Genomic DNA, 27,544 nt, shown 5'->3' on the forward strand with positions numbered 1-27,544 from the left:
TCCCTCCCTCCCTCTTCCTTTCCTTTCCTTCTCTTCGTTTCTTTTTTGGAGACAACATCTTGTCTTTACCGTATGTTACCCTGGATGGCCTGGAATTTACTATATGGCACCTGCCTCTGCCTCCCAAATGCTGGATAGAATTAAAGGCCTGTGCCATCACACCCAACCCCCCAACCCCCCCGTTCCCCATTGCGCTAGGGCTGATGTTTTTTGTGTTTTTTATTTTGAGATAGAGCCTTACTAAGTGCCTCAAGTTGGCCTTCAAGTTGGCAATCCTCTTGCCTTAGTTTCCCAAGGAAATAGAATTATAAACCTATATCACTAGAATTCAGCTTATTTTATTACCATTTTTATGCTGTTATAGGTGGAATTAATTTTGTTATTTTGACATTGTTGAGTATTTTTAATGTTGTGTTTTTGCTAACCTTATATTAATTCTAATAGCTTTTAGTTGATTTTTAAGAATTTTCTCCATACAAAATCATGTTATTTGCAAATATAGTTTTGTCTTTCTTCCAAGTTGTTTATTACTTGTTTTTTTTTTTTAAGATTTATTTATTTATTACTTATACAGTATTATGCTTTCATGTGTGCCTACAAGCCAGAAGATACCAGATCACATTATAGATGATTGTGGGCCACCATGTGGTTGCTGGGAATTGAACTCAGGACCTCTGGAAGAGCAGGCAGTGAGTGCTCTTAACCTCTGAGCCATCTCTCCAGCCCTGTTGAATATTTCTTGTTTAATTGTCTGAGTAGAAACTCCAGCAGAATGTTGAGTGGTAGCAGTCTGCTAACAAACTTCTTTTCTTGGTTCCTGATCTCATCTTTAACCCTGATAGCCAGCCCACTTACACTTTGCATTTTTTAGAAAAGATTTATTTATTTATTACATATACAGTGTTCTGCCTACATGTATACCTGCACACCAGAAGAGGGCACCAAATCTCATTATAGATGGTTGTGAGCCATCTATATTGAATTGAACTCAGGACCTCTGGAAGAGCAGACAGTGTGCACTGAGCCATCTCTCCATCCCTACACTTTGCGTTTTTAAAGTTTAGTTTTTTCCATGTTTCATTTTGGATAATTTCTATTGCTTTACCTTCAGCCTCACTTTGAGCTAACAGACCATTTACTTCACCTAGTACATTTTTCAGCTCAGATTCCTTAGTATTCATTTTTCAAAATTTAATTTTGGTCTTTTTCCCTAATGTCTCTAAATTAATTTATTTTAATTTTGTTTTTATATATTTATTTATTTATGTGTGTGTGTCTGCTTACAAATGTATAAGTGCTTTCAGAAGAGGGCATCAGAACTCCTGGAGTTGGAGTTACAGGACGTTCTAGGACCTGGACTCTGGTCCTTTTAACCTCTAGCCATCCCTCCAACCCTGTCATGTCTCCAACTTATAAACATAGGAAATATTATTTATTTAAATATATGGCATATTATTTATCTATTTGTACATTCATTCATTCAGTGCTGGGCAACTCTCTGCTACTGACCTACTTCCCAGTCTTTATGGCTTTGTCTGCTGGTTTTCTCATCTTTGTCGATTTTTATAGGTCCCCCCTCCCCCCATTTCTTTGCACGCCTGGTTATTGCCTTACACTGTGAGTTTTATCTTTTTGGGTGCTATCATTAACTGTTGGAATGCAGCCAAATCATCTGGATACACTTTGATCCTTTGGGTTTTGCTTTTCTGCATGAAAGGCAAGGCTTGAGCAATATTCAGTTTTGTTTTGAGACTGAGTCTCTCTGCTGTGTAGCTCTGGCTGTCCTGGAACTTGCTATATAGACCAGGCTGACCTCAAATTCACAGAGAGTCACCGGCCTCTGCCTTCCTAAAGGTGCCAAGTCCTCCGGCCCTAAACAGTGCTCTGCTGATGGTCCCACTTGGTGACATTCCTCTCTGCCTTTTACCTGGTGCTCGTAACAGCTGGGGGTTTCTGGGCTGGCTGGTGTGTGATTTAACTGGTTGCTGATTTTCTTTTTTGCTTACTATATTATTTATGAATATGGATGTATGACCTGTATGTATGTGTAACATGTGCCTCTTTTTTGTGTGTGTGTGTGGGGTTCTCTGTGAAGCCTTGGCTGTCCTGGACTCGCTTTGTAGACCAGGCTGGCCTCGAACTCACAGTAATCTGTCTGCCTCTGCCTCCCAAGTGCTGGGATTAAAGGTGTGTGCCACCACACCTGACTTAACATGGGCATTGGATTCCCTGGGACTGGCATTCCACAGTTAAGAGCCACCATGTGGCTGAGCAGTGGTGGTGCATGCCTTTAATCCAGCAGAGGCAGGCATATCTGAGTTCAAGGCCAGCCTAGTCTGGAGCTAGTTCCAGGACAGTCATGGCTACACAAAGACATCTTATCTCAAAAAACAAAAACATGAAAACACACACGCATACACTCACACACAAAAGCCACTAAATGATGCTGGGAATTGAACCTGAGTCCTCTGAAAGAGCAGCCAGTGCTCTTTACCACTAACCATTCCTTTAACCCCTGGGTTTCTTTTCTAAATAATTGCTGGCAATTTTGTCCTTAGTCATTTTCCTAGACTCTTCTTGGATACCCATCGATTGGAATGTTATTGGGTGCCAGGAACCGTGGGCTCTTCTACCAGCCCTGAGGGCATACCTGCTACTAAGTTCCCTGCAGCCAGTGAGGAGACTACTACCTGGTGACTGCAGAACAACCACAGACATGACATGTCCCTCAGTCCAACTTCTGGGCAGCACCCAATTCATTCCTCAGGAGTCATTGCTGACTCCTTTTATGCCCCATGCACCAAGAGGTTGGGTTTGCCCTCACACACAGTCCAGGTCCCCTCTAAGTAAGCTGAGTGACTGTATGCCTGTCCTTCCCCAGCACGCAGCAGCACCTTCTGAGTTTTCCTTTGTCCCCAGGATCTCCTTGCTTGTAGAATAGATACCTGTGCCCTCACTGTGGATTACAGGCCCTATGGGTCTGAGTTTGGGGTGATCACCCCATTGATATGTTGCTCACTGCTTCCCTTTCTAACAAGCATGTCAGGGTGTCTTCACTTAGAACCTCGGCAGTTGGCAGAGAGGAGGAGGGTTGAAGCTCCTGCCCTTCCTTGCTCATTTCTCGTTCCCTAGGTCAGAGCCTGCAGTGTACCCTGGCCGTCTCACTGGTATGTGTGCCCCTGCACATGTCACTGTGAATGGCGGATCAGTAGCTTTTCTGTTTGCTACAAAAGTATCCTGGTACATAAATAGTTTTGTATACATGAAAATATAATAGTAAAACGAGCTCCCTGAGTTGGTGTTGCTGGTGCACACACTGTTTTGATGGAGGAAGTAGCTGACTTAACTTCTTCTGTAGAGGTCAGTTTATCATCCTCAGCTTTGGTGTTTTGTTTTTTGTTTTTCAAAACAGGGTTTTTTTAAAATACTTCTAGCTGTCCTGGAACTGGAGCTTGCTTTGTAGACCAGGCTGGCCTTGAACTCCTGCCTCTGCCTCCCAAGTGCTGGTATTACAGGCGTGTACCATCATTGCTGGCCATCCTCAGCTTTGTAAAACCCGTGCCCTTCTTTACTGAGCAAATGAATCAGCACACCTGTTGCTGATGATCTTAAAATGGCACTGAAAACAGTTTAGCATCTTACAGATAAGAATAGCTTAGAGTTTTCCTGTCAGATATTTAAATTTTATTTTGTTTTCTTGTACACTATATGTCTTCATCCTTTACAACATTTGCCTTTGGGTCAGTGTTTTTGTTTTTTGTTGTTGTTTTGGTTTTTTGAGATAGGGTTTCTCTGTGTAGCCTTAGCTGTCCTGGACTCACTTTGTAGACCAGGCTGGCCTCGAACTCACAGAGAGCTGCCTACCTCTGCCTCCTCGAGTGCTGGGATTACAGGCGTGTGCTACCACTTCCCGGCATAGCCTTGTTTTAATGTACACATGCTAATAAGTGTAGAAATCAGAAGACAGTCATTGGTGTTGAGTCTCTCCTCTTAGGGATTGAATTCAAGTTCCCAGGCTTTCATAACATGTGCCTTTACCTTCCCACAAGTGCCTTCAAATTACTTTCCCACAGATTTAGAAATTGAACCCAGAGCCTTGAATACTCAGGGAAGTGGTGCTCGATGGAGCATTATTTAACCTCCAGCCCTTTTGTCATTAATTTTGAGACAAGGTCTGACTTAGCGTTGCAGGCTAGCTTTGAACTGTGCTCATTAGGCTTCTGTCTTACAACCAGCTAGGACCACAAGTGTGTGCCACACCTGGCTTTTTACTTTGAAGTAAAAATAATTTCAGGTACCCAAGAATCTAAAAACTAGAGTCTTTAGAAACTCTTTAGTGTAATAACCTCTGTGTGCAGCAGAATCTTGCTTAAAATGTACTGTATGAGCCAGGTGGTGGTGGCGCACGCCTTTAATCCCAGCACCCAGGAGGCAGAGGCAGGCAAATCTCTTGTGAGTTCAAGGCCAGCCTGGTCTACAAAGAGAATCCAGGACAGCCAGGACTACAAGAGAAACCCTGTCTCGAAAACCAAAATGTACTTTCTGAGTAAGTGTGGGCTCATTCAATTGTGCAGTGTTTATTGAACACTTAAATGCAGGGTGAGTAGGAGCATCGTGAATAGACAACTGCAGATCCGCTACTCAAGACGTGAGGCATGTTATTAATCACCGCTCAGGAATAGCACTCCCTTTGTGGTGCTGACTGAAACATTCAAACACTCTGTGTTTCTCTTTCAGGATGCTGAGGAGTGCGACAGGGCAGGGAGCGTGGCCACGTGCCAGGCAGTCATGCGTGCTGTAATCGGTATTGGGATTGAGGAGGAAGACCGCAAACATACCTGGATGGAAGATGCTGACAGTGTAAGCTTGCTTGCTTGTTTCCCGGCTGGTAGCCTTGCCAGGAGTGGTGGCTCCTTAAATGAGTAGGTTGCTTTCCATATCTTTTCACCTTCCTTCTCTTCTGTCTCCTTAAAAATCTTTCTGAGCCGGGCGTGGTGGCGCATGCCTTTAATCCCAGCACTCAGGAGGCAGAGGCAGGCGGATCGCTGTGAGTTCGAGGCCAGCCTGGTCTACAAAGTGAGTCCAGGACAGCCAAGGCTACACAGAGAAACCCTGTCTCGAAAAAACCAAAAAAAAAAAAAAAAAAAAAATCTTTCTGAGCTGGGCAATGGTGGTGCATGCCTTTAATCCCAGCGCTTGGGAGGCAGAGGCAGGTGGATCTGTGAGTTCAAGGCCAGCCTGGTCTACAAAGTAAGTCCAGGACAGTCAAGGCCGGAAAGAAACCCTGTCTCGAAAAACAAACAAACAAACAAAAAATCTTTCTGATGTGCTTGATTTTATTTTCATTTTTTTGTCTGTGTCTGAGACAGGGCCTCACTGTGTAGCTCAGGGGGACCTTGGACTGAGCGGTTCCTGCTTTGGCCTCCTCATGCTGGGATTACAGGAGCCTGTATCTTGTCTAGTTCTGATACACTTACTTTATATGGAGTTGCAGTCCTAAGGGCAGCAGATGTCTGTAAACCCGAGTTCAGGCTTTTGAGTGCTTACTAAGTGGAGAAGGTGGCTCTCTTAGAGGGGTGCTGGTGGCTGGGTTATGGCTCTTGTAGCTCGTAGCTAGGTGGCAGAGAGTCTCTATGGCATCACGTCTCTCCCACTTGCTGATTCTCACTCCAGATTTCATTTCAGGAAACCTTTTTAAGATTATTTCTTCAGAATAGTTTTCTAGAGGGAAAAACCATGGGGCTAGATTGGTAAATATGTTTAAGATACTAAAATAGGGGTGAGCAGTGGTTGTGCACATCTTGAATCCCAGTACATAGGAGGCAGAGAAGGCACATCCCTGTGAGTTTGAGGCCAGCCTGCCTATATAGAGACTCTATCTCAAAACAAATCAAACAAGTAGAAAGATACTAAATACAGATAATGCCTTCTCATCATTTTTTATTTTTTGTATTAATTTTGGAAGAAAACAGATATATTGGGGCTGGAGACATGGTTCAGTGGTTAAAAACATTGTCTGTTCTTCCAGAAGTCCTGAGTTCAATTCCTGGCAACCACATGGTGGCTGACAGCCATCTAAAATGATCTGGTGCCCTCTTCTGGCCTGCAGTTGTACATGCGGATAGAGCACTCATACATAAAATAAATAAAATCTTTCCAAAAACCCAACACAGATTTATTAAATATATTTCAAAAGGCAGCAGGCTATGCAGTAGCTAGAGTACTTTGCGCCTTTTTATTATTATTTATTTATTTATTGTTTTTGAAACAAGGTTTTACAGTGTAGCTCTGGCTGGCCTGGAACTCTCCATATTGACAAGGCTGCTATTAAAGGCATGTGCCTCTTAGGCCCTGCTGAAGTTTAAGTGTAGAAATCAGAAGATAGCTTATTGGAGTGGAATCTCTCCTCCTAGGGATTAAACCCAGGTTACTAGGCTTTCATAAAGATAGGCATTATCACACCCAGCAATCCTTCCTTAGTCTCCCAAGTGCAAAGTTTATAGGTAAGAGCCTCCAAGCCCAAGTAATGAACAATTTTTTTCACTGAAATTGTTTCTGTGGTATATGCTACTGGTGATTTTTTAAAAAATATTTTATTTATTTTATGAGTGCTCTATCTGCATGTACACCTGCTTGCCAGAAGAGGGCACCAGATTTCATTATATATGGTTGTGAGCCTCCATATGGTTGCTAGGAATTGAACTCAGGACCTCTGGAAGAACAGGCAGCTCTTAACCACTGAGCCATCTCTCTAGCCTCCTAGTTTTTGGCTTTGTAAAACATTTTTGTTGTTGTTCTTAATTTTATGTATATGACTGGTTTGGCTTCATGTGCACCACATGTGTGTCTAGTGCTCACAGAGGTCAGAAGAGGGCATCAAATCCCCTGGTGCTTGAGTTACCGAATTTATGCAGCCAGTGCTTTTAGCTGCTGAGCCATTTCTTTAGCTCCTACTTTTGTTTTTTTGAGATAACATCTCAGGCGGACAAGTCTCTCCTTCTGACCCGTAGGCAGGCGTGTCATCCGTTGCGCCCCTGGCCCCGGAAAGTCTCTCCTTGTCCTTCTCGTGTACCTGGAGATGCCCTCAGGCTTCTGATCCTCACACCGTCACCTCCCAAGTACTAGGGTTGTAGGTGTGAACCGGGGTGTTTAGTTTATGTGGTACTAGAGATTGAATCCAAGAGCTACCAGTGTCAGGCAGGGAAGCATTCTACCAATGGATTTACATTCTCAGTCTTTTCTTTTAGGTTTTTGAAAAAAGATTTTGCCATGTAGCCTAGGCTGATCTCAAACTTGGGATCTCCTTGCCTCAGCCTTCTGTTCAGTTCAAGTGTTTTTAATTAATTAATTTATCTTTGGTACTGAGGATTAGACGCAGAGCCTTAGTGAATGTTAGGTAGGGACTGCACCACTGACCTATATCTCCAGCCCTTTAAAAACATTTTGTGTGTTGAAACTGCATAGTAATAAAAAACATTCATCTTGGTAGACCAGTGATTCACTTTTTAGTGGTATCTCTGTGTCAATGCCGCCCCCCCCCCCCCCCCCCCCCCCGCTCTTTCTCTCTTGAGACAGGGTTTCTCTGTAGTCCTGGCTGTCCTAGAACTCACTTTGTAGACAAGGCTGGCCTCAAACTCAGAGATCTGCCTGGCTCTGCCTCCCAAGTCCTGGTATTAAAAAGTTTACATACCGTCACCTGGCCTCTATGGATCTCTTGACACCAGTGTCTGCACTGTGACACAGAACTCAGGAATTGGCTTTGTAGCCCCTGTAGACGGCCTCATATATGCTATTGGAAGGTTTATTCATATATCAAAGAGGTTCATCATATTGAGCTGAAAGTATTGCTTAGTTGGCAGAGCATATGCCAAGGGTGCACAAAGTCGTGGGTTCAATTCCCAGTACTGAACTGTGTGTGAAAATCTTCATATAGAGAGCCAGTAAACATATGCTCTCTCTGTTTAGTGAAAAAGCCTTTATATTTAAAGACCCTAGCACTTGGTGTGACAACTTCTTTATTCTGAACGCAGAATTACATGCTTTGCATCTCTTTCTTTTTAATAAATTTGGAGCCTTTATTAGATACCACTCTGAAGATAACAAAATGTGAGACATCCAAGAGTGATTCTAGTTTATTCTTCCTTTCTTTTCTTTGTTTACTTTCTTGTTTTTGTTTTTTCAGGCAGGTTTCTCTGTATAGTCTTTGCTGTCCTGGACTTGTTCTATAGACCAGGCTGGCCTCAAACTCACAGCAATCACCTGCCTCTGCCTCTGCCTCCTGAGTGCTGGGATTAAAGGTGTGCACCACCACGCCCAGCTTCTTTGTTTACTTTCTTGACATAGCCTACGTTGGCCTGAACTCAGAATCCTTACCTCTCTCTTCCTTTGGAGTGCTAGGATTTCAGGCATGTACTGTCATGCCCAGCTTTTCCCATTTTTTATTGTTACTTAACTACATTTACTCATTAACCGTAGCTGTTTTTCTTTTTCATGCAGGAATGAGAAGTAATGTTTCTAGTGTTCTCAGAAATATGGGGGCTTCTGGGGCTCCTCCCTACTGTGGGCCTGGCCTACCACCATGGCCCTGGACACTGCTGCTTGATGCTGTAGGCAGGTTAGGCAATGGAGGTCCTAATTCTTTTCCAGCTGAGCGCATTGCTTTGGTCAGCAGCCACACAGAAGAGTGTAGAGCAGGCTTGCTCTGGGTAGAGCACTAATCCTCTAGGTACTCTTGGCCAGGGTACAGCCCCTGAGAGAAGACCCTCTTGACTTCTTGCATGCCTCTCTGTTCCATGCCTGTGCCAGCACATGCTGTGGGCCTTGGACACCGACACTCAGAGGGTTATTGGCATCTCTTCTCTATGAAGAGATCTGACTGCATGTTTTGGATGACCAGATGACTTCCCTGTGGTATATAGTCACAGCTACACCTGACCTTTTGTTTTGTTTTTGTTTTCAAGACAGGGTTTCTCTGTGTAAGCTTGGCTGTCCTGGACTCGCTTTATAGACTAGACTGGCCTTGAAGTCACAGAGATCCACCTGCCTCTGCCTCCGGAGTACTGGGATTAAAGGTGTGCGCCCCCATGCCTGGCTTGCTTCCCCCCCCCCTTTTTTTTTTTCTTTTTTAAGAGACAATTTTACTGTGTAGCTCTGTCTGGCCTGGAATTTACTGTGTAGACCAGGCTGGCCTCAAACTCACAGAGATCCTCCTGCCTCTGCCTCCTAAATTCTGAGATTAAAGATATGTACCACCACACCCAGCTCCTGTTAAAGTAACTTTTATTTGCCTGAGGTATTTGTCATCTTGGAGGCTACTGCCTCAGTCCATTAACCAAGGCCTAGTCCTAGAAGCTTCTAGCCTTCCTTCAGTCTAATCTAGGCCTAGAGTGTTTTCAGCCTCTGAGACTTACTGCTGAATAAGCTCGCTCTTTCTTGCTCTGAGCTCTGGCTGGGTCAACTCAGCTGTTCTGGCTCAAATCTTTCTCGGCCTCTGACTGAATTGCTCTGCTTGGCCTCAAACTAACTCCAGCAATCTGCTCTAATCTTCTGGTTCCTTCTCATCTCTGGCTCGTTCCATCTTCACCTGTGTCTAGCTTGTTCCTTCTACAACCTGTCTCTGTAAAACTGTCCTGGAAAAACTGCCCTCCACTTCTTGCGCTGCCCCCCTTAGATCACCTCTCCTTGCTCTGTTCTCCTGAGAGTTGGGCATATCCTGTGCTGTCATAGCTTTCTCTGATTAATCACTTTGTCTGCCTCTCAGTTAAACATCGCTCAAACATGAGAGCTTCCTTCTTGGTTTACCTTCATTGTTTGGGATTAACGGTGCATACTAAGGGCACGTCTGTGTTCCAGCCAGGTCACACAGACCTAGAAGGTTTTATAGATGTGATCTCTTGCCAGACCAGCCATGTTCTTCCGAATTAAAATTCTTGTACATGCTCCATTTACAGATTTAATAGTTTGCCCTGTTTCTCCCTGGTGGCCATTAATTTACCCCCAGATACATACCCCTTCTTGTTAGTTTTTGTTTTTGAGGCAGGGTTTCTCTGTGGGGCCTGTACTAGAACTCTGTAGACAAGGCTGCCTCAGACTCAGAGACCCGCCTGCCTCTGCCTCCTGAGTGCTGTCTGCAGAACAGAGAAGGAAGTGATTTTCCCCAGGGCGGGAGCCCTTAGTCTTCTTCGAGACTAAGTGTCTGAGCTTGTTCACTTTGTTGTTGGGTCTCATGGCCGCCACGAAGATCAGTTAAACTAGCTCCCATCGGATGTTGTCACAGCATTTAGTGACTGGCTTTATCATTTGATATTACTTACCACTAAAAAAGTGGTGTGTGTGTGTGTGTGTGTGTGTGTGTGTGTGTGTGTGTGTGTGTGTGTGTGTACATGCTCCAGCATGTATTTGAAAGTCAGAAGACAACTTGAATGGGACTTGATTTATTTTTTCTACTGTGCGGGTCCTGGAGATTGAACATAACTTGTTGGGCTTGGTGGTAAGTGCCTTAACCTCCTGAGCCACCTTGCTGGTTGATTACCTATCACTTTTTCTTTTTTCTTTCTTTAATATTTATTTATTTATTTATTTATTATGTATACAGTATTGTGTCTGCATGTAGACCTGCCTGCCAGAAGAGGGCAATAGATCTCATTATAGATGGCTGTGTGCCACCATGTAGTTACTAGGAATTGAACTCAGGACCTTTGAAGAGCAGACAGTACTCCCAACGCCTGAGCCATCTCTCCAGCCCACCTATCACTTTTTTTTTCTTGTTCGTTTTGTTTTGTTTTGTTTTATGTGTGTGGGTGTTTTGCCTACATGTATCTGCACCACATGTGTTCAGTGCTCAAAGAGGCCAGAAGTGAGTGTTGGATCCCTAAGATGAATTGCAGACAGTTGTTGTTGTGTGTGCTGGGAATCTGACTCCTGGGGCTTCTGGAAGAGCAACCAGTGCTTTTAACTGCTGAACCATCTCTCCGGCCCCTACCTATCACTTTATGTATATGACTGTTGGGTGTGTTCTGGTTTCTTTGGTTGGTTTTTTAGCTTGTTTGTTTATGTTTTCTCTGTGTAGCCTTGGGTGTCCTCAACTCCCCTTTGTAGACCAGGCTGGCCTCAAACTCACAGTGATCCACCTGCCTCTGCCTCTGAGTGCTGGGATTAAAGGTGTGGCCACCACGCCTGGCTGGTTTTTTAGTTTTTTTGAGACAGGGATTCTCTGTATAACAGAGATTATACAGAGATTAAATTTTGCTGGGATTAAAGTTTGTTTGATTGATTTTTAAAGACTTACTTTTATGTGTGTGTGTGTGTGTGTGTGTGTGTGAATGTGTTTGTGTACATGTGTCTTATTTAGCGTCTATATTGCTGTGAAGAGACACCATGACCATGGCAACTCTTTTTTCTTTAAGATTTTTTTTTTCATTTTTATTTATATTTATAGGTGATTATGTGTGTTTGTGTGAGTTTATATGTTCCACATGTGTGCAGGTACCCTTGAAAGCCAGAGGGCATCCGATTCCCTGGAGCTGCAGTTGTAGATGGTTGTGAGCTGCCATGTGGGTGCTGGGAATTGAACTTAGGACCATTGGAAGAGCAGCCTCTGAGCCATCGCTCCAGCCCGACCATGGTAACTCTTATAAAGGAAAACATTTAAATGGTCCTGGCTTATAGTTTCAGAAGTCCCGCCTCATCATGGTGAGAAGCACGGTGGTGTGCCTGCAGACAGGAGGAGCTGCATCTGGACCTGCAGGCCAGTGACACACCTCCTCCAATAAGGACACAGTTCCTAATAGTGCCACTCCCTGTGGGCACCATTTTTATTTAAGCCACCACAGTTATGGGTTGTGCACATGAGCTATGTGTATGCAGATACCTGCAGAGGCTAGAAGACAACGTTACAGTCCCAGGAGCTAGAGTTATCGGTGACCTGCCTGGTGTGAGTGAGGGAACCAAGCTTGGATCCTCCATAAGAACAGCAAGTGCTCTTAACCACTGAGTCATCTCTCCAGCCTCTGAAATCACTTAAACATCGGGGGCTGGGGGGAATCTAGAGGGGGGCTGGAGAGATGGCTCAGAGGGTAAGAGCACTGGCTACTCTTTCAAAGGTCTTGAGTTCAATTTCTAGCAACCACATGGTACCTCACATCCATCTATAATGAGATCTCGTGCTCTCTTCTGACCTGCAGACAGAATATGCATACATAATAAATAAATAAATCTTAAAAAAAAAAATCTAGAAGATCAAGGCCTGATAGTGCAGGCCTGTGACCACACTATTCAGAAAGATAAGATTGCAGATTCAAGGCCAGCCTAGGAACTGAGTGAAACTGCTGTAAAACGACAAACAGGAGAGAGTGAAGAATGTAGCTCAATGGTGAAGTGCTCATTGTCCTTGCAAGGCCCTGGTGTTGGGTTCAACCCCTTGTGCGGAAGCATAGGCTGGGAGTCAGGGGACTAAGGAAGCAGAGCCCCACGGTATCTGCTGTGGTCTGCTAGATTGGGGGCTTCTCATCTTCTTTGTGTTGATCTATCTTGAACAGGTTTTGAATAGCTTAACCTTTTTAAAGGAAAATACATAGTACTCCTAGTTAAAAACCAGCACGTGATACACACACACACAAATATATATAAATATATATATATATAAGCTTAGTGTATGTGTGTGCATGTGTTATCCTACAAGTAAAAACTGCTACCCCTCTTACCAGCTCTTCTTGTAAGCCAGGGGTCCAGGAGGCTACCTTCTGGACTTTTCCAGCGTTGGTGTCACCATCCTCTGGTGTCCTTGTCTTAGGTTGTAGTTTAAGTAGATCAGCACCACAGCACATTTGCTACCAGATGTCATTACTGAGAATTGCAAGAGGCTTGAAAAGTATTATCTGCCCCATGGCAGTCCTGAATTACCTTCCTCATAGTATTGCTCTGCTCTAGTGTGTGGCCCACAATGCCCTGGAGTGTGCACGCGCCATCTACGCCTACGCCCTGCAAGTCTTCCCTAGCAAGAAGAGTGTGTGGCTGCGAGCTGCGTACTTCGAGAAGAACCATGGGACCAGGTGCGTAGTCAGCTCCTGCCTGCACGGTGCTGGGTTCACACCTCACTTTCCTGAAGATCTGCATGTGACACCATTTTGGGTCTGTCTCTCTGTGATTGTGAGCAGGTTACAGTGAGAGGAGACATTTTTGTGGGACTTTGAAACTGCCTCATTCTTTATAGCCCTTCAATAATTAGATTGTCATTATTTTATAGTTGAGAAACCAAGGCGTCAAAGAACCCTGTTCTTTACTAGTGCCCCATGGGTCTAAGAGTGCCCAGTGCAGGCTGTTTGTGCTTAGGCGCTGCCGTTAGCAGTGGGCGGTGCAGGGTAAGGGCCCATGCAGTCTGTTTCTCATTTAAGCTGCACTAGCTTTCTGGGGTTTGGCTGGTTTTTGTACACAGAAGGAGGTCCTTGACAATTTCCTCTAATTGTACTCTTTAATTGGAAAAACCTTTGGGTCTGCCTTATTGGCTGTAAATACTGATTAAATTAGGCATTGTAGTTTCTTGTTTTAAATGTGTAGCTCTCTGGGGTACTGGGCTCATGTCCCTGGGCACCCTGTGTCAGCCTCTTTGGGGTCTTCAGCTTTTCCCTGTGTTGGGTGGGCACAGACCTTGCTGGTTTCACCAAGGTTGCAGCTGTGACTCTGAGCCCTTCTTTCTTTTCTGATGTTACTTAGTGTTAGTTTCTACAGGGCTCTTCTTACCCTGCCAGCTGGCTTGGTGTGTCAGAGTTGAACTCCTTAGGGAGCTTGAGGACTTCCTAAGTGATTCTGAAGACTTTACTGTGTAGAACATCACTTGGTACAGTCCTAAGTGCCAAGTTGCATAGGATCTTGTGTCAGATGTGGGCTGAGGCCTCATGACTCATGGCTTAAAGGTACAGTGCTGTCCACTCAAGTATGTCAGGGTTAGTTCCTCCTACTAACCTGTTTTTTCTTTGCTGCTGGCTCACAGATTGATGAGGAAAGTCATGAATACTTGGGCCCAGGGCTCTGGGGAACATGGTGCTGCTTCCGTGGGTGCTTTCTGTGTGTTGTGCTTTTGCATCTTCTTTGGCTGCTGCTGAACACAAGGCCCCATTGGGGTCTTCAGTGAAGGGGCTGTGACCAGGAGGTGTTGGAGGACCGTAGATGACCAGAGATCTCACGCGCAGTATCCAAAGCTGAGAAGGACTGAGTACTACTGCTCAGTGGTGTGGGGGCATAGGGGTGCCAGGGACCTTAATCTTTATCCGTGAATCCAGAGTGTCCTCTGTGTGGAGATAAAAAGCCCTTCACTGTCACCAGACTGCCGTGTTATCACTGTCCCCAAGACACATGCTATAAAAGGCTCTGCTGTTTAAACAGCGCTTTGCTTTATAGAGCCCTCTTCAGTAGTTGATTGTAGATTCTTTATGGAAGGACAGATTTCCCCACACTCTCCCCATCATAAAATCTTGTAAATCATTAGCAGTACCGAACTTTGAAGTAGAAACTGTCTTTTCGGCGTCTTGTGGCTGTGGCTCTGTTTTATGGCCCAGCTCCTGGTGACCATGACCTCTGTCTTCCAGGGAGTCTCTGGAAGCGCTCCTGCAGAGGGCTGTGGCCCACTGCCCCAAGGCAGAGGTGCTGTGGCTAATGGGTGCCAAGTCAAAGTGGCTGGCGGGGGATGTGCCTGCAGCAAGGAGCATCCTGGCCCTGGCCTTTCAGGTAGGTGAAGGATACCTATGCTGGGAGGGGCCATAAATACAAACTCAGCTTTGGAGCTACAGTGGCCTCAGAACTTACCCTGTGTATATTCCTTGGGATATGTCGTTGTCTAGAGACACGAGATGACATGCATGGCCTGGTCTATGGGGCCAAAGCACAAAGAACACCCCTACCAGGAACACTGGCCCTTTATCCCCTTCTAACTAGTGTGACTATAGGCCAGGTGTTGGAAAGTACAAGACCAAATGTCAGCTGCCTGGGTGCTTCAGTGCCTCTGTGAGAGTGGAGCCCATGACAGCAGCCACACTAACCTGCCTGTCTAGGACCAACTGTTACAACATGATAGTGTGTGTGTGTGACAGGGATGATGAGTGAGTGAGTGAGTGAGTGTGTCTTTGAACTAGAGGTTAACCTAGACTGTCTCCCCCTATTCCTTTCCCCCTTATTTTTTTTTTTAAGGACAGGATCTTTCGCTGAGCCTGGAGCTTAGAGCTTGCCATTTTGACTCATCTGGGTACCAGTTAATCTTTAGAACCCATCTGTCTCCGCCCTCCAGTACTGGGTTACAGACATACATGGCCATGCCTGGCTTTTATGCAGTTGCCCAGCAGGCACTTTACCCACTGAGCCATCTCCCTGGCCCACATGTAACATTTAAAATATATAGAGAGTGCTATATAAATATCAATCTGATATCATATCCCAGGGTAACAGTAAAGTTTGTCTCTTATGAGTAAACACCAGAAAAAGAGCTAACTCGGGTCAGTCTTTTGCTCTCACTGTCACCTAGAGAGGACACAGGAGTAGGTGATAGTGCTCTGCAGAGTAACTGGCGTCCTTTCCATACAGTTTTCTCCTCCAGTTAGATGTCACGGTTCTGAGATGGTTTTTCCTTTTCCGGAACTGTAGGCACTGTGGCCGTGTTGCGGAAGTCCCTAAGGAGGGTGGACAAGTTCTGAGTGCACCGCTTTTGTGTTTCTTGGACTCTGTGTTTGTGTAGCTTGGCCCATGCCTTTGAGAGCCCTTTGCACTTTATTATCTACATGGTAACCATCTTTCTGCCTGACCACATGGGCAGGCTGGTGTGGCTAGCGGTGGAGGAGGGGAGAAGTCAGATATGACAGGTCCTGACACAGAGACATGCTTGAGAGGCTCTGCAGAATTTAGGGCGGCTCTACAACACTAGTATTGCTGCATCAGTGCCATGAGGCTTCATCACTCTAAGACTGAAAACAGATATGTCTTTCTTTCCCCTTCAGGTAAGCTTGGGTCCTGGCTGGGGTCTGCCCGGTCATCCCCTAGCTTGTGCTTTGCAGGAGTGTGCTGATACTAGCCTGTGTCAGGGCGAGGCCAGCTCAGTTTCCAGACGGCCTGTTTTTGATTAGGTGTGCTCTGGCCCTGGTCGTTTTGTGCCGAGCTTCTTGATGCAGCTGTGCTTGTTCTCCAGGCCAACCCCAACAGCGAAGAGATCTGGCTGGCGGCCGTGAAGCTGGAGTCGGAGAACAATGAGTACGAGCGAGCCCGGAGGCTGCTGGCCAAGGCCCGGAGCAGCGCGCCCACGGCCCGCGTGAGTGGCCATGGGGGTGCGGGGAGGGCTGGCGGGGTGCTTCCTGGCTCAGACACCGCATTTGGGAGGAGTGAGATGAGCAGCACAGCCCATGCCACAGCCCAACCTTGTTATTATTCCTTTATTATCTATGCCTTTTGTATTCACATAGGAGCCACATAGGAGGCACAGAATAGATGTGTGGGAGATGTCTGTGACTGACTTCCCACATGTGGTGTGGAGGAAGGGAGGGAGCGTCCAGATAGACGGAGGAAGTGCTCTGTCATGTGGCACTGTCTGCTCTGCAGGTGTTCATGAAGTCCGTGAAGCTGGAGTGGGTGTTGGGGAACATCACGGCTGCCCAGGAGCTATGTGAGGAGGCTCTGAGGCACTACGAAGACTTCCCCAAGCTGTGGATGATGAAGGGGCAGATTGAGGAGCAGGGTGAACTGATGGAGAAAGCCCGGGAGGCCTATAACCAGGGGGTAAGCCTCTGTGAGCAGCGCGGCGGTTGCCATTTTCCCACAGCTCTGAAGGAAGTGGAGGGCCAGTGTCAGAGATGGAACTTGGCGCTTGGGACTAGGCCTTTCTCCTTTTTCACTGTGGGCAGTATGTTGTTGTTTGTCGTTTGCTACAACTCTGTGCACCCTATGTTTGGGATGTATGGGGTTTGGTGCATCAAAAGCAGCGTGGTGTGTACATGCTGTATGAAGTGCACACCTTGCACACACATGGGCACGACACATATACAAAGTCCTGCAGACATCCTTTGTGTATATGTATAGAACACAGCACAGTGAGCCGATGCACACCTGTTTGCATGTGTACAGAGCCGTGTCTGTAAACCTACATGGAGAGCGTGAAAAAGGGGTCAAACAGCCCTGACATGCTCGTAAAAGCTGAGCACAGTTCTCAGGCTTTTGTGGATGTTCTCCGAGCTCTTGCTCTCTGTCTTGGTCACAGCTGAAGAAATGCCCTCACTCCACACCACTGTGGCTCCTGCTCTCCCGGCTAGAGGAAAAGATTGGGCAGCTGACTCGTGCTCGGGCCATTTTAGAGAAGTCTCGTCTAAAAAACCCAAAGAACCCTGGGCTGTGGTGAGTCTTTGGTAATTAGCTCCTCACTCAGCTCCCTCATTTTAGCTGAGGCTCCTGTGGCCACTGTAATAGGTGACAGCTTCTGTGAGGAGCCACAGTCCTACCCTAAGGAGCTGGACCTGGATGGTACGTGGGCTTCTGGTAAAGGGCTCTAAGTTAGCAGAGACTGAAGCCGAGCAAGTGGACTATAAAGGCCGTGATATAGGCAATACCTTGCTGCGTGTGGGGCTGTGTACCTGGGAGGGTGAAGCAGGAGGATGGTGACTTGCGCCAGCTTGGGCCACATCGGGGGTTACAGGTAGTGGGTGCGGAGTCCAGCTAGGGCTTAGGCTGCTGGGGTGAGAGAGGACACTGCTGAGGCGGGGTAGTTCTTAGGTGCATCTCACATAATGAGTGGTCAAGTATGGTCTGTGCCCTGTGGGGTCTGGGATCTTAGACGGGGCTGCTGCCTTGGGGCCAGGCTGTGGACACCAGCGCTGCCGTGCCTGTAGAGAATGGCATCTGGCCCCTTCCTAGGAGACTAGAGCTTTCCTTTGCTGCCAAGATGGCCCAGTGAGGACAGAGTACTTGCTGAGCAAACCTGACAGTCTGAGATTGGTCCATAGAACCCCTTGTTAGGAGCAGTTTCCAAAAGTGTTCCTCTGACTACATTTGTCTGTGATGGCACATGTATGCACGCATGACGGTCATATAAAGCAAAAATGTTAAAGCCTTTTTAAAAAGCAGCAGGCCAGCTGGAGTCGTTAGTTGGTTGTGCTGTGATAGATGGAGCTGGGACAAGCTGGGCCTGTCTTCCTAGGTTGGAATCTGTGCGGCTGGAGTACCGGGCAGGGCTGAAGAACATTGCCAACACGCTCATGGCCAAGGCTCTGCAGGAGTGCCCCAATTCTGGTAAGGGCTTCTGGCTGGTCCGTGGGATGATCGATTGACTTCCATGACCACAACCTGTGTGTCCCATTGTAGTTTGGCTTCGCTGACTCAGACTAAGCCCTCAGTCTCAGTGTGAAAGAGTTTGGGTTCATGTTCTGAAGCATGGTCTTTTTTTTTTTTTTTTTTTTTAAAGACAGGTTTTAACTTTTATTATTTTGCTTACATGTGGTATGTAAGAAATGTAGTTGTGGGGCTAGGTGTAGTGGCGCACGCCTTTAATCCCAGCACTTGGAGGCCAAGGCAAGCAGATCTCTGTGAGTTCGAGGCCAGCCTGGTCTACAAAAGTGAGTCCAGGACAGCCAGGATGGTTACACAGAGAAACCCTGTCTTGAAAAACCTAAAAAGAAGAAATATAGTTGGGCGGTGGTGTCACACACCTTTAATCCCAGCACTCTCTATGTAGTCTTGGATGTCCTGGACTTGCAGTGTAGACCAGGCTGGCCTTGAAGAACTCACAGAGAGATCTGCCTGTCTTTGCCTCCCCAAGTGCTAGGATTACAGTCGAGTGCCAGGATTGCAGGTGTGCACCACCATACCTAGCTTACTTTTTTTTTTTTTTTTTTTTTAAAGAGACAAGGTTTTGTTTATAATGGTGTAGTGGCCTCAGACTGACTATGTAGTAAAGGCTGGCCTTGAATTCCTTACCCCAAGTCTAAAATTAACAAGTTTATACCACCATACCTGGCTGAGGTTTGTTTTGTTAGTTTGATATTTTTCTTATTTTATGTACATTGGTATTCTGCCTTTGTATGTGTGTAAGGGTGTCAGATCCCCTGGAACTAGAGTGATAGACAGTTGTGGGCTGCCATGTGGGGTGCTGGGAATTAGACCCAGGTCCTTTGGAAGAGCAGCCAGTGCTCTTTTATTTATTATACACACACACACACACGCATGCACGCACGCACGCACGCACACACACATACATATATACTTTTTTTTTAAAGATTTATTTATTGGTTATGTATACAGTGCTCAGCCTGCATGTAGACCCGCACGCCAGTAGAGGGCATCAGATACCAGTAGAGATGGTTGTGAGCCACCATGTGGTTGCTGGGAATTGAACTTGGGACCTCTAGAAGGGCAGTTAGTGCTGTTAATCACTGAGCCATCTCTCCAGCCCACTGTCTTTTATTTATTTATTTATATTTTATTTTATTTTTTTGGTCTTTTGAGACAGGCTTCTCTGTGTAGCCTTGGCTGTCCTGGACTAGCTTTGTGGACCAGGCTGGCCTCAAACTCACAGTGAGCTACCTGCTTCTGCCTCCTGAGTGCTGGGATTAAAGGCGTGCACCACTACGCCTGGTTTTGTTTTTTATTTTTAATAGCAGTATATGATAGTGCTTTCAGATTATCATTGCCCATTGCCTATTTGCTGACTCAATAAGAGTAAAAGCTTGCAGCTGTTATACAGAATGCTGTCCAGTCTGTTCTGGCAAGGCTGCTATAATTCAGGAGGTTACTGGGTAGGTGGATATTTGAGTCCCTTGTGGTTGTCCTCAGTACATTCTTTTTGGGGCAGCCTAAGGGTGCATTTCTGAAGCCAGAAGTGAGGCTAAGGGGCAGGTTTTTGCTTGTGAATTTCAGGTATCCTGTGGTCTGAAGCGGTCTTCCTTGAGGCAAGGCCCCAGAGGAAGACCAAGAGTGTGGATGCCCTGAAGAAGTGTGAACATGACCCGCATGTGCTTTTAGCTGTGGCTAAGTAAGTAGTAGCTCTGTGAGGGTCGCTCCTCCATGGGGCCCTGGTGTAGGACTGTCTAGACATCTGTCTAGTCACTCCCTTTCCTCAGGCCTCCTGGGTTTTTGGCTCTTCCTCAGCCCCAGGTTTCCAATGGCCCTAGCAGATGAGGTAGGTTCTAGGGTCCAGCCGTGCTGTCCTGGGCTTCCTTTTCCCAGAGTAACTTCTATGTGCCTCAGACAGAGAAGCCCTACCTTACAGAAGGCTTTGTTAAAGTGAGTAAGTCACTCCTTCCTGTTCCCAAGCCAGTCTTCCGTGTGCCTACTATCTAGAGTTTATGTTCTTTAAATCACAGTTTATCTAACACTGAGCCATTAAGAGCACTATATGGCTTAAAAAACAATCAGTTATCAGCATGGAATTACTTCATTTGGTACTTGAGAGCAGACCTAACAGCTGCTTGCAGTGGCAAGGTTAGCTGTGCACCAGCTGCCTCACTAAGAAAGAGTGACTGGAGCCCACGTCCTGGCCTGCCAGAGCTCACCACAGCACGCCATGCCATCATTTCCGTGTTCGCCCTGCTGTACTGACTTCCAGGTGGGGAGGAGAGCGCCCATGGAGAGCCTCGGGTTTTGTTAGTTTTGTTTTTTGAGACAGTGTTTCTCTGTGTAGCCTTGGCTGTCCTAGACTCACTTTGTAGACCAGGCTGGCCTGGAACTCAAGATCCACCCACCTCTGTCTTCCAGGTGCTGGGATTAAAGTCATGCACCACCACACCCACCTCTAAGTTTGTTTGTTTCTTTGTTTTAGATTTATTTATTTATTATGTATACAATGTTCTGCCTGCATGTACACCTGCACAGCAGAGGAGGGCACCAGATCTCATCATAGATGGTTATGAGCCTCCATGTGGTTGCTGGAAATTGAACTCAGGACCTTTGGAAGAGCAGCCAGTGCTCTTAAACCTCTGAGCCATCTCTCCAGCCCTAAGTTAGTTTCTAACTGTCCAGTTTCTTGTTCCTGTAAGACCCCTCTTCAGCCGGCTTTTAAGTGTCCAGTGTGTCAAGTACAGCAATCATGTGTGCTGTGGTCTGAGTGCCATGATGCTGCAGGTGGCCCAGGTCCCCAGAGCTGATCTTTGGAAGCTGGCCTTTATATTTGCTTGTGTAGCTGCAAGGGGTAGACATGGTGGAATAACAGTCCAGGGTTGTTGTTTTTTTGTTTGGTTTTTCAAGGCAAGTTTTCTCTATATAGCCTTGGCTATTCTAGACTAGGGTTGGTATCTTCTTAAGGGGCAGTCTGAGATTTCAGGAGCTTTTGTTATTTTTTTAAAATCAACCTTAATTAATGTTTGTCAAGGTTAGTTTCATATCGTATTGGACCCAGATAGTTGTAAGAAGTTAAGATCTAGCTGGGTGGCAGTGGTGCCCGCCTTTAATCCCAGCACTCAGGAGACAGGCAGATCTGTAGGTCTACAGATCCAGTCCCAGGATAGGCAGGACTGTTATACAGAGAAACTCTGTCTCAAAAAGCAAAGAAAAAGGAGGGCGAGGTGGAGGAGGAGGAGGGAGAAGAAGAAGAAAGAGAAGAAGTTGAAGGTGTTAAGATTTGCTATGTGCTGGGCGTGGTGGTGCACGCCTTTAATCCCAGCACTCAGAAGGCAGAGGCCAATTGGATCGCTGTGAGTTTGAAGCCAGCCTGGTCTACAAAGTGAGTCCAGGACAGCCAAGGCTACACAGAGAAACCCTATCTCAAAAAAAAAAAAAAAAAAAAAAATCTTGCTGTGTGTAAATGTTCCAGAAAGCAGTGTGAATCAGTGATGGATCCAGAGTGAGCTCCTTGTAGCCCTTAACCCTGACTCAGACCTTCTATAGCACATGCCTAAGCTTGCTGGTCTTATAGCTCAAGAGTCACTCCAGAACCCGCAGACACTATTCTGTGCCTCTTGCTCCAAGTACCTCTTCCATAACAGGCTGTTCTGGAGTGAACGAAAGATCACCAAAGCCCGGGAGTGGTTCCATCGCACTGTGAAGATTGACTCAGATCTGGGGGATGCCTGGGCCTTCTTCTACAAATTTGAACTGCAGCATGGCACTGAGGTGAGGCTCTGCTAGTGCAAAGTGTACAGTGACATCCCACATGGCACTGAGGTGAGGCCCGCTAGTGCACCAGTGTACAGTGACATCCCACCTGTTCCCTAGTCACTTTGGAGACAATGAAAAGCTCCATCCACACCCTGGGAAAAAGGGACAGGAAGTGGCCAAGACCAGCAACCCCCTCCCCAGTTGAGCTTTGTTGGAGCCACGCTCATTAAGGCAGGGGTGGCTACAGTGTCCTGGGGTCCTCACTGCAAGTAGTAGCCAGCCCATGTTGAATCTAGGAAGTGCCTAGTACAGAAAGGGAGCACCTGGCAACATGTGGGATCCAGCACAATTCCACACAGAGAAGCACTGACTTGTGGGACATGTTCCCCAAGCAGAGGAGATGGCTTGAAATCTGCTGGGGCACAGGCAAGGCCTCACAAGGAACCCCACCTGAAGTACCATTTGTTCTCCCCAGGAGCAGCAGGAGGAAGTGAGGAAACGCTGTGAAAATGCAGAGCCCAGGCATGGAGAGCTGTGGTGTGCTGTGTCCAAGGACATCACCAACTGGCAGAGAAAGATTGGGGAAATCCTAGTGCTGGTGGCTGCCCGCATCAAGAACACCTTCTGATAGCAGGGGCCGCAAGCACATACCTGCACTATCTTCCTTCATTAAAGATTTTTACAGAACTGTGCTAGGGCGAGGGCCTCTTTTTCTTTTCTTTTCTTTTCGGTTTTTCCTTCTTGTTTTTGTCCTTGGTTTCTATTCCCCATGAGTTGTGATTGTAATGCAAGTTTTGGTTCTTTGTAAATTCAGTCATATAAATATGTTTTGTTCTAATCCCAAGTGTGAGAGTTTAGTTTGGGCTTTAGTTGGTCCACAGCTGATAACTGTCTTCTTCAAGGCCTGGTCTTTGCCAGCTGGTAATGGCCGGCCTGGTGTGTCACTGAGAGGGGTGGGTGTGGTCTAGGACTCTGAGGAAGATAAACAGGAGAGCATGGAGAGAGAGAAAGTGTGGCTTGCAGTGATGGCCTGAGGCCTGTAGCAGTTTGCAGAGACCAGAAACCAGTGTGGTGGACGGAGAGAAACGTTTCAAAGCAGCGACTCAGAGGAGACTGCTTGCTGCATCTGCTGTTGAAGGAGATTGGTGTTGCCCCAAAAGACCCCATTGACCCTAAAGAGCCAAGAGAAGTAAAGGGGTCTGTGCCCCCCTCCCCACTTTCTTATACCCAGGGTTAAGGGGTTGGAAGGGGGGTAGAGTTTAAAATAAAATAAAATAGTTTAAAAAGCAAGTGTCAACAGGTGGTCATGTACCTCCTGCAGGTACTTGGATGTCCCAGAAGCAGCACAGTGTGGGTACTGAGGGCTTGCTGAGATTCTAAGGAGAAAGTGTTGTGAGTACAGGCTACGTGTTACAGATGTGCCACACAAGAGGCTGGAGGTCACAGGGGCCCGAGCTGTAAAAGATTGACAGGCTTGTAGAAGCCCCATCGTTCTCTTGGCATCTGAGGTAAAATGAAGCTCAGCAGGCATCGTTGCTGAACTTGGGGTGAGCTCACTCTGCGGTTCTAGGAACTTTGACAGTCCAGAGAACAGGCGCAGAATGACAGGTCACTGGGGTGCTGGCTTGGGGATGTACCTCCTACTTCTGTCCTGAGGATTTCTAGGAGAGCTGCTTGGGTATTTACATGGAAAAATGGTTGGGGTTCCCTATGATGAGGGACCACACACAGCAGCTCCTTCACAGATGGAAGGGAAAGAACTAGACTACAACATCAGCTGTTGGTGGTTTCTACTTTTGACTGGTTTTGACTCTCAAACTGAGTACAGTAGAGCAGTTACATAAGAGGGTAGTGAGTAAAGGTGCTGTGGGAAAGTGGATAGCATGTAGTGTCCAGGTTATCTTCCTGTCTGTGGGAATGGAGGATCTTTTTGTTGCTGAGGTGGTCAGCAACTCCTTGTGTGTCACATTTATTGGGGTGTAGGTATGCCACAGCATGCTTGTGGAGGTCAGAGGATACTCTTTCTTTTTATGTTGGCTCCTAGGATCAAACTCAGGTTGACAAAGCTTGGCAGCAAGCGCCTTAACCTGCTGGGCTGTCTCCTCAGCCCACGTTGTTGCTTTTCTTCAGCTGCAAGCTAAGCTTTGTTCAGCAAGAGATGAGCTATGTTCCAGAGGCTGCTGCTGTAGTAGAGCAAAAAGCAACCCTGGGACTGGGGCTCCTGCTCCTGAGTGACCCCAGGGCTTGGAGGGATGAAGTGGGGCCAGGGAAGTCCCAAGTTCCAGACCTGCTGGGACAAGTCTGTCCGGATATGCACTGGGGACTGGTGGCTGCCTTGCCTATCAGAAGAGACTGTTGCTCTCTGCCCATGGAGACAGAGCAGGGGTGTTCATGGGGTTGGAGGCTCAATGCAAGATCTGCTGCAACTGGCAGCTGCTGTGCTCCAGGGTCAGGTTAATTGAAGTGACTGGGGAGAGGGTGGGAGGGGCTAGGGGCAGGGCTGGCTTACTGGACTTGCCTTCCCTCTCTTGTTGCTCCCTCCCTTTGCTAGAGGAACCAACTTCAAAAGCCTCTCCACCTGCCTCTCAGCTCTGTCCAAGGAGGCCCCATCAGCCAGTAGAGGACCTGGTGTGACTGACAGTTACCTGTGTCATTGGCCACCTAAAGACCCAGAGGACCCCGGATCATGTGTGTGGCCTGCTAGAGGGAGTAAGGGCGGGCCAGACCCTGAGAGGCCTATGGTGAGCACACGGGGGGGGGGGGGGGGGGGGGGCCTTGGGGGAGAGGGCTGACCTGGGCCAAGGGGCTGGGCGTGGGCATAACCCGGGGGAGGCTGTATCCCTGTGCCTCATGGAAACCCCCAGATGTTTATGGTGGTGCCCAATAAAATCAACACCCCTCCATTGGTCATGGTACCCCGTGACTTTCAAGAAGGTGCTACTACATTTGTTCTTAAGTTGTTGGTGCTGGTACCCCAGGCAGAAGCCCCTACCCCCCATCTCTGTGTGGGAGTTTGCGGTATGTTGGGTTCAGCAATCCTGCCAGGGCTGGGAAGCTGAGTCCTGTGTTTCGCTGGGTTCACAAGATTAATTTTCCAGCCCAAGTGGGCTGCCTGACTCCAGCTGGGAGCCTAGGGGCATGTTTGGAAACTGGTCCTTTTGGGTCCTAGGGACCTTCAGCTGTCATCCTCATGTGTGACCTTTCCCCAGCACCAGTCCATTCCATTCTGGATGGGAGGAAATTTGTTGGCAGACTTTGCTTCTCTTACTGTCTCTGAGCCTTGCCCCCAGCCTTCCCCTTCCACTGGGAGTATGTCTGCCCTAGTTTGGGGTTTTCTGTGACTACTGAGGGAGACTGGTCCTACACTGCACAAGCAAAGTGGGTCTCCCCCGTATCCTGTCATGTTCACCCAAGAGCACAACAGTTGGGTGGGAGTGGGCTATGACTAGCAGGTATGGTCTGAGCGTGGTCAGGATGAGACTGTACTAGGGGGGCCCCCACCCCACTCCCTGTACAAAGTCAGGGAGCCCTGGCACATGGATGGTACTCTAGCAGCTTACTTTTCTGCCTCTCCAATGTAGACCATAGTGTTAGTCCCTTGTCTCTAAACCTGTTCCCTGTCACCTCTCAAGTCCTTCAGCGCTCATAGAAAACACTTCCCCATGCCCCACTACACACCCCACAAATGCTCACAGAACATGGCGTCGTTTGGTGGTTTGTAAGTCTTCCCTTCCCTAGGAAAGCCCAGGTTTATACAAGCCATGGCCAGCGTCTCTGATGAGATTTTCTATCTCCTTCAAGTGCCTGTGGGGCCACTCCTTGTGTTGGGAGGCCTAGGCTCTCAACCTCAACCTGGTGTCTTCTCCAGGTGACCCCAAAGCCCTCTTTCTACACACTACTGCTGCTGGCATTTCTTGGGTCTGCCCTGGGCTGGCCTGGGTCCCAGTCCTGTAGCGTCCAAGAGGTACTGCGCCACTACCAAGCTGTCATCTTCCAGGACTTGCGGGCTGCCATGCAGTGGGCTGGGCTGGGAGCCCAGCGTACAGAGCCTGCGTCCCGACACCACCACTTCATCCAGAAAAACCTGCCTGGAGCTGGTGGAGGCCGGAGACGGCCAAGAACCTCCTGTGATGCCCAGAAGGTATGGGGGAGGTGCTCCCCTACTCCTGTTTGTTCCCTCCTTATGCCCCAACCCCACTCCCCTGCTCTGGCTTTCCTCCCTTTCCAACTCAGGAGCACAGCATCTTACTGTCTATTGAGTCCTTGGGTCAGACTCTTCTTGAGAGTGTGTCTGGAGTTCCCCATAATGCATTAGAGAAAGCAGCATGGACAGCGGCAGTGCGTACGGAGGCAGTGATGCGCAGACACTGCAGAACACCCTACGTGGTATGCATCCTCAATCTCCCCTCCCCTAAGGACTATGGCACCAATGGCCCCCGGCTTTGGACTCCGTTAGGGCCAACTGATCTGGCAGCCACCCGCTTCCCTCTTCACTAACCCTGAGCTGTGAGATAAGGGCGAGGGCACAGGGTCTGTACACACTGACTCACAACTGGTCCCCACTATCAGATCCTGCAGCCCAAGAAGCATCCAGTACAGCCACCACGCGGCAGCCGGAGGCGGCTCCTGCTCCGGGCCCTGTACGCTGTCGCCTCCTGCTGGGAGAAGCTCTTTGCGCTAAGTGCCATGGCCACTGGAGAATTCTAGCACCGTCCCTGGTCTCTCCCACCTCTCACAGAAGACCGGACGCAAACTGTTCCCTGTTTTGGTAGTGCCCTCGCTCTCCCCTCAGACTGCCTGCATTCAAAAGTTCCAGGATGTGTAGAAAAGGAGACCCTCCTCTATGGCCGTCCCTCTGCACACCCACTGAGGCCCCAATAAATAGAGCTACTGATGTGACCTGGTTCTTCTAATCTTTGCCTAGCTGGTTGTGGACCCTGGACTGGCCAGGGATGGGCTCGTCAGCACGGCAGGGCTAGGGCCCTGTAGGTCACACCTCAGCAGCGGCAGCAGTTCGCCCTCATACAGCAGGGGGCGTGAGCGGGCCGTCGGCCCTGTTGTCAAGTGTCCACGGCAGGGAAGCCCCCTACCCCCACCCTGCAGCCTGGTTAGGGGTTTGTAAACGTCATGCATCCGTCCTGCCCAACTCGGGACCGGAGGAGAGGGTGGAAATGGAGAGGAGGGAAGGCTGAGTTCAGTGGATTCAGAGCAAAACAACCGGATAAAGGAAACGGGACTTAGAGGAAGCCAGCTTTGCTGCCCTGGCCACAAACTAGACCAAGCCGTTTCCTGCTGCCCCTGGGGGATGGGCGGGGCGGGGTGGGGTGGGGGTGGGACGACTTCGCTGACTGCCCCAGACTTGTCCTTTGATTTAACCAGGCTGACTGCAGCACCCACATAAGCCTGGGTGTCGAGTCTTCCATGCTCTCCCTAAGCAGAGAGAGGTAATGTCCCCCTGGCTCCCTGCCTCATAATAGGATGTGAAACCCGA

General features: G+C 47.8%; 2 protein-coding genes across 2 annotated transcripts in view; both read left to right on the forward strand.

The window, feature by feature from the left end:
• The window catches only part of Prpf6 (pre-mRNA processing factor 6), a 59,090-nt gene extending 36,384 nt beyond the window's left edge, over positions 1-22,706 (forward strand). Inside the window, exons 12-21 of the mRNA XM_051144044.1 lie at positions 4,738-4,860; positions 12,928-13,049; positions 14,583-14,721; positions 16,169-16,288; positions 16,576-16,752; positions 17,231-17,364; positions 18,164-18,255; positions 19,879-19,993; positions 21,942-22,068; positions 22,529-22,706. Of these exons, the coding sequence (XP_051000001.1) occupies positions 4,738-4,860; positions 12,928-13,049; positions 14,583-14,721; positions 16,169-16,288; positions 16,576-16,752; positions 17,231-17,364; positions 18,164-18,255; positions 19,879-19,993; positions 21,942-22,068; positions 22,529-22,681 (1,302 nt within the window). The 3' untranslated portion in view covers positions 22,682-22,706. The remainder of the gene's footprint in view (positions 1-4,737; positions 4,861-12,927; positions 13,050-14,582; positions 14,722-16,168; positions 16,289-16,575; positions 16,753-17,230; positions 17,365-18,163; positions 18,256-19,878; positions 19,994-21,941; positions 22,069-22,528) is intronic.
• Positions 22,707-24,449: 1,743 nt separating this feature from the next.
• Positions 24,450-26,800, forward strand: C4H20orf204 (chromosome 4 C20orf204 homolog). Its single transcript, XM_051144983.1, has 4 exons — positions 24,450-24,794; positions 25,922-26,194; positions 26,287-26,436; positions 26,623-26,800. The coding sequence occupies exons 1-4, from the start codon at positions 24,792-24,794 to the stop codon at positions 26,758-26,760; spliced, it is 564 nt and encodes a 187-aa protein (XP_051000940.1). The 5' UTR covers positions 24,450-24,791; the 3' UTR covers positions 26,761-26,800.
• Positions 26,801-27,544: the final 744 nt, after the last annotated feature.

This window comes from Acomys russatus, chromosome 4, assembly GCF_903995435.1.
Source record: "Acomys russatus chromosome 4, mAcoRus1.1, whole genome shotgun sequence".
NCBI lineage: Eukaryota > Metazoa > Chordata > Mammalia > Rodentia > Muridae > Acomys > Acomys russatus.

Excerpts from the sequence above, each read along its gene's own strand:
- C4H20orf204 (XM_051144983.1), top strand. Across the intron at positions 26,195-26,286 it reads CCTCCTGTGATGCCCAGAAG|GAGCACAGCATCTTACTGTC; the intron begins GTATGGGGGAGG and ends TTTCCAACTCAG. Across the intron at positions 26,437-26,622 it reads GACACTGCAGAACACCCTAC|ATCCTGCAGCCCAAGAAGCA; the intron begins GTGGTATGCATC and ends CCCCACTATCAG.